Here is a 6,977-nt window from a genome sequence, read left to right as displayed (position 1 = left end):
CAAATAATCAATAAATATAAATATATTAAAATTTTGCATTTTCCAGGTATAACCCAGGCACTAAAAATATAGAAATATAAAGACAAAATTGAAATAATCCCATTTTATAATGAGCTTGCATTCTATTAAAGAAGATTTGCACACATGTACATTTATCCAGAATAAAAGTATTCAGAAGAAATAAAAATATATCTAAAGTAGGTAAATATAAGGTAAAAAGTGAGGGTACTAGCAAGTAGGTGTACAGGAAAGAATAGAGATGGTAAAAGGAATTATAATCCAATGCCAATAGATTTTATATTTCTTGTTATCTTGAAATTCATCAAGTCCAAATTACCTAAAAAATTATATATAACATCAATTAATTCCTGGTGAAGCATTACAATCCTTAAATATATATATATACGTGTGTGTGTGTGTGTGTGTGTGTGTGTGTGTGTGTGTGTGTGTGTAACTGGTGCTCCAATATGATGATTTCTAACTTTCTACAATCCATATCAGCATTACAACAACTATGAAGTTCAGCTCAAAAATGATTGTCTTCTTAAATTTCCAATGATAAATTGATTTTTTCAGCAAGAATTTTGTATTATTGTTCATTTTTAAAAGATATAAATTATTCTCTTTCTTTTAAAAATGGTTTGATGGGCTTCATCTCCCCCATTAATTGTTGTTGTTAGATGATTTAATCATTTTTGATTCATCATAACCCCATTTTTATGAAGTTTTCTTGGCAAAGATACTGAAGTAGTTTGCCATGGCCTTCTCCCATGTCCCCATTATACAATTGAGGAAATTGAGAAAAACAGAACTCAAGAGAATTGCCCAAAGTTACATGGATTTTAAGCATTAAGCTTTATTTGAAGTCAGCTTCTCCTGCTGCCAGGTTCAGCACTTTTTCCATTGCTCTATCTTGAAGTACCTATGATATACTAGGTACTATGCTAGTTGCTGGAGATGTAAATTATCCTTCACATGAGGTTGGATGACCATTTTTGGAAATGATAAAGCCAGGTCATGATTTGATCAAGAAAATCTTTGAGAATCCTTTAAAAACTTCTATTTTGTCATTTTTTTTTCATTTTTATTAGAGAATAATCTCTGTGAGAGCAAGGAACTTGTGTGTTTTAAACTTTTTGTTTCTTACATCACTTATCACAATGTGGTATACAGTATGGTGCTTAATGAATATGTTTAATGTTTGAATGAATATATCAAAATAAATTATAGTCTTAACTCACAAGTTCCTATATTGAAGGGGTGGGAAGAATGGGGGGAAATTGAAACACAAGTATTATGGGCCAGAATTTAAAACAAGATGCTAAGTCAGTGGAATTGATAGAGATAATAGTTGTTTAACATTATGCTTAACAGTTCTTTAGTTCAGTACATGTACTTAGTACCTACTATAGTTCTACAAGATTCACACGTTTGATAAGAGAGCATATAAGCTTGGACAAACTCAGCCAGAATCAGAACTGGAAGACAGAGTCTGTGGTGGAGGTCTTCCTGCCTCCCCCACAGAAACCAATACACATTCAGGAGGACCTCAAGAAGCTGGCGGAGGCAGAGAATACAAAGGACTAGCAGCAGGAGCTTAAGCTCTTAGACCCAAGGAGAGAAATAGGCCTCTAAGAAAGCTACCAAGGCCCAGGAAAGGAGATAAGTAAGACTTTGAAGGAGACAATAGAGGATTTGGACTTTAACATCTGGCTGCACTTGTGGTGATTACTCTGAATTGAAATGAAGGCTGCTTCCAGAGATCTCCAGGAAATTGAGTCAAGAAAAAGAACTTTACACCCAAGATTTTGCAGGGGTCAATAGTGAAAAGTTATCCTTGCATATGTTTTGATAATAAAAATATTTCTATATTTTAATGTATCCTAATTTTGCTGAATCTGATATTGACCAAATGGAAATGTGATTTTTTTCAGTTGTCAATCTATTAGCAATGAATTTCTGTTTTGTGTACTTTATTATAATACAATGCTTGTAAAACACAAGAGCAAGAGGTAGACCCATAAAGGACATATAATAAGAGATATAGGGAAAAGAACTATGTCAAATATAATACATGAATATTCTGTACTAAAGGAGGAGAATCATACTTTAAACACCGCAAGCACATTAATATATTTGACACCAGGGAAAGTAATATTATCAATGAATACCAAACACAGTGTTCAAGGGAAAATAAAAACCAACTCTAAATCTTAGAGCATTTCACATTCTTTTGAAGTATAGATTTCTAATAAGGAATTTCTGCACAGCACTTTTTACCTCCTTGTTCCTCAGACTGTAGATAATGGGATTCAGCATTGGAGTGATAACTCCATAGGACATCCCAATAAGCTGATCAGATGTCTTAGTGTCCTTGGACTTGGGCTTCATGTACATGAAGAGGGCTGAGCCATAAAATAAGATCACCACAGTCAAGTGAGCTGAACAGGTAGAAAAGGCTTTCTTCCTGCCTTCACTAGAGTTGATCTTCATGATGGTGGATATGATGAAAATATAAGAAAAGAAAATGAATAGTAGAGGAGTAACTAAAAAAACAAAACTTGCAATTGTCATGATGAACACATTGAGGGAGATATCTCCACAGGTAAGCTTGAGTATGGCTAGGATTTCACAGACAAAATGTTCAATAATATTCCCACAAAATGGATTTATAAGGGCAAGCACACTTTGTACCAAAGATATTAGAAACCCTGTTATCCATGTCCAAGCAGCCATTTGTGAACAGAGTCCCTTGTTCATGATGATGGTGTATCTTAGGGGATAGCAGATGGCTACATACTTGTCATAGGCCATCACTGCCAGGAGAATGCATTCTGTGCAACCCAAGCCAAGAGAAATAACCATCTGCAGGGCACATCCAAGGAAAGAGATGGATTTCCTTTCAGACATAACAATTATCAGCATTTGAGGAATAAATGAGGATGTGTAGCAGATATCCAAAAAGGAGAGATTTCCAAGGAAAAAATACATAGGGGTGTGAAGACGAGGATCCAGAATGCTGATGATAATGAGCATGCTGTTTCCCAACAGGATCACTAGGTACATCATCAAGCAGAGCACATAAAGAGGTAACAGGAGGCTTGGGGAATGAGAAAGCCAGACTATAAAAAATTCAGTCACAGCTGTGTAATTCCCCTTGTTCATATTATTTTAACTTGCCAACTTCAGAATTTAGCAAAAGACACCTTAATGAAACTGGAATAAATAATAACATATTTGTAATTAGCTTCATATTTTTAAGTATTTAAAAAATATTGGTATTTTTCTTTCATTTGGAAGTATACCCATTTAATTTGTGCAGAAAATCAAAAATTAGAAAAATGCAAAAAATGCACATGCACTCTGAAGCAAATATGACCACAAATATTTATAACAAAGCTTTCATGTGAGAAAACAAAGTCACTGCTCATTAACTGGGAAATGATGGAATAAATTACAGCACATGAGTGAAAGGGAGAATTACTTTATGATGAGAGATGATGAAGATGAAGAATTCAGAGAAACATGGAAAGACTTGCTAGAATTGAATCTTATGTGAAGTAAGTAGAATTAAGAGAACAATTTACCAAAGAAGAATGATGATGGAAAGAAAAACATGGCAGAAAATATCGGAAAGCTGTTCAGTGCAAATGCCTGGTTTCAATAGCTCAATATTGACCATGAACTTATATTCATCCTCTGAGCAAATCAGTGAAGGTCTAGCAGAACGAAATGAGACAGATGTAGTTGGACATCATCTTTGTTCTGGTTTATTTTGCTTATCCATCTTTACTATAAGGAATGTTTCTATGGAGTGATAATTTTTTGGGAAGTAGATCTATTATTTTAAAGTAAAGCCAAAATCATCATTAAAATACATCTTGAAAACTAATATAGATGAAGACAATTAAAAGTTTAAAGTGCACAATGGATAAAGCATTTTTGAAGCAGTATTATTATTGTGATGTCATATCTGACTCTTCATGACCCTGGTAGGATTTTTGAGGCAAAAACATTGGAGTAGTTTGCCATTTCCTCTCTAGTTCATTTCATAAATGAAGAAATGGAGGCAAACATAATTAAAAAGTGAGTTGCCCAGAGTCACACAGCTAAGTTAGTGAATGTCTGAGGTCAGGTTTGAATTCAGAAATTTGAGTTTTCCTGACTCCAGGCCCAGCCCTCTATCCATTATGCCAAAACTTCTTAAACTTTATGGTATCATGTAATTTAATTGGGGGGGTTTCACAAAATTAAATCTTTGATTTGTATATGTACTTTATATACCTATATATCTGGAGTCATGTGAGTATTTTCTCAGGTGACAGGATTGTGAGTATAAAAAGTTTAAGAAGACCTGCATTGTTAAAACAACTCTAAGGTATCACCTCACACCTCTCAGATTGGCTAAGATGATAGGGAAAAAAATGATAAATGTTGGCGGGGATGTGGAAAACCAGGACACTAGTGACATTGTTTATAGCCCCAAAGGGCTATAAAACTGACCTATCAGTGCCATTACTTGGTCTGTATTCCAAGGAAATCTAAAAGGGAGGGAAAGGACCCACATGTATAAAATGTTTGTAGCAGCACTTTTTGTGGTAGCAAAGAATTGGAAAATGGGTAGATGCCCGTCAATTGGGGAATGGCTAAACAAGTTGTGTTATATGAATACAAGGTAATATTACTGTTCTATAAAAATGATAAACAAGCTGATTTTAGAAAGGCCTGAATGGATTTACATGAACTGATGGTGAGGGAGAGCAGCAGAACCAGGAAGACATTGTACACATTAACATCAAGAATATGCAATGATCAACTATGAAAAACTTGGTTCTTTTCAGTGGTTCAATGATCCAAAGCAGTTCCAATAGTCTTTGGACAGAAAGTGCCATCTGCATTAAGAAAAAGAACTAAGAATACTGTTGTAAATTAACTCAAATTAATTCAAACTCAAATTATCTTTATTTAGTTTTTTTTTTGTTTGTTTTTTCTCTCTCCCATAGTTTTTCCCTTTTGCTCTGATTTTTCTCTCATAATGTGTATTAAACAAATAATTTACTAGGAAAAAAGCCCTGCACTATGCCCTCTCTCTGTCTTTAAATAGTGTCCATTTGACGAAATTTGTCTCAATAAAATGGAAAAAAAATAAGTTCATAAGAAGGAAAAGGTACAGAGAAAAGACCATTAGCTTTGTAATCAGAGGGAGCAGCATTTAAATTCCCCAGTCTGACTCTTGCAATTTTTTGCAATATTCTAATCTATTAACTTTCTTTCAACTTTAGAACAAGTTCACCTATGTGATTCCTTTCAACTTTAGATCTGCAATCTAAATTAGATCTAACTCTAACCTGTTGAGAGGAGATTGTAAAGTTGAAGTCTTAAACAAAACAGAGAAATATTAGGTTATATACAGAGAAATAGATATTCAAAATTGGTCCTTTGGTAATTTGTTCTCTTAATACTTTACATCACATCAGCTTATATAAGACTTCCCAAGTTGTCTGAATTCTTCATATTCACCATCTCTTATCAAAAATTTAAAGGAATATTTTCTGAGAGTTCATTTATAATTTGATAACATCAATTTAAAAAAATTATCAATCAGCTTGATTTTATAATTTTCATGTTATATACCTCTTAAAATCTGCTGTTCCCCAATTCTCTAAAAGTCATTGGTTATTACAAGACCTTTCTCAGTCTTTACAATGGTCAACTAGTAACTTTCTCAATTTTAAGCAAACTCATATATAAACTTACCTCAGCTCTGCAGGTGAAAAAGTGTAGAGAGTAATTTTTATTAAAGATGCTGTTTTGGAGCACATTCAGCTAAAAGGAATTGAAAGAATATAAGGATTCAGAAAAAGAAGTGGAGACTGAATGGCAAAGAGACAAGTTGCAGTAGCATTGTGAGAGTATAAACAATCAACAAGGCTTTATTTTTATTTTTAAAATAATATGTTTTTCCAAACACATGTAACAATAGTTTTAAGCATTCATTTTTGAAAACCTTTGCATTTCAAATTTTTCTCCCTCCCAACTTTACCTTAATCCTCCCCAAGACAGCAAGCAATCTGGTATAAGTTAAATATGTGCAATTCTTTTAAACATTTCCACATTTGTCATGTTGTGCAACAAAAATCAAACCAAAAGGGAAAAAATCATGAGAAATAAAAAAAACATATGAAAAAATCTGAAAATACTATCCGTCAATCCACATTCAGTCCCTATAATTCTCTTTCTAATGTGGATGGCATTTTCCATCCCACATCTATTGACATGGCCAGCAAGGCTTTATTGAGTACCTGTTATGTACCAGCCATTATGCTAATCTATGAAGTATATAAAGACAAAGAGTGGAATAACATAGCTTAAGTTTCTACATATTTTCTATTTTATATATTGAGCCATATCTTTGAATAATTTGAAGAGAAATACATAAAGAATATAATTTTTTTTTCTCTCTGAGATGTGTACAGTGACCTTTCTTAATTTGCTCCTATCTAGTTGAAGTGTATTTAGGACTATAGAACCATAGAATCTTAGAGTTAGAATAAATCTCAAACATAGAATTAAGTATTCTAGTGGTGGTAAAGATATTAGAAAGCAACATAAATTGGGAGGATACAATCTTTGAAAAAATCAAAAGGTGGGACAGTAGCTTAGAATGCAGAAGACAAAATATGCAAAACAGTTCTTCTTTAAAGGGTTCTTACCTGAGCTATGCATTTTTTTTTGGTAAAAGATATCTTATGAAAGTATTACAATATAATTTAGCTTTTTTATTTTATGCATTTAGCAAAATGATTATGAGAAGAGATTCATAGACTTTATCAGACTCCTAAAGTGTTTATGACATTAAAAAGTTCAGAATTTCTGTTTTAGGAAATAGAATGTTGAAACTGAAAGCATTTCTCAGATGAGAAAACATTTAAAAGTGACTCAGAAGTTATTACTCAACAATTTGATAGAGGATGACA

The 6,977-nt window shown here is 33.1% G+C and overlaps 1 protein-coding gene across 1 annotated transcript; it reads right to left on the bottom strand.

The window, feature by feature from the left end:
* Positions 1-2,223: 2,223 nt before the first annotated feature.
* LOC141554698 (olfactory receptor 13D1-like) lies at positions 2,224-3,165 on the bottom strand. The gene has a single exon (XM_074286912.1). The coding sequence runs from the start codon at positions 3,163-3,165 to the stop codon at positions 2,224-2,226; it is 942 nt and encodes a 313-aa protein (XP_074143013.1).
* Positions 3,166-6,977: the final 3,812 nt, after the last annotated feature.

This window comes from Sminthopsis crassicaudata, chromosome 1 (genome assembly GCF_048593235.1).
Source record: "Sminthopsis crassicaudata isolate SCR6 chromosome 1, ASM4859323v1, whole genome shotgun sequence".
NCBI classification, from domain to species: domain Eukaryota; kingdom Metazoa; phylum Chordata; class Mammalia; order Dasyuromorphia; family Dasyuridae; genus Sminthopsis; species Sminthopsis crassicaudata.
The sequence above is the reverse complement of the archived record's forward strand: the minus strand, read 5'-3'. Positions and strand labels throughout refer to the sequence as shown.

What these genes read in the sequence shown, in the direction of transcription:
- LOC141554698 (XM_074286912.1), bottom strand. Translation starts at nt 3,165, where the DNA reads ATGAACAAGGGGAATTACACAGCTGTGACTGAATTTTTTATAGTCTGG.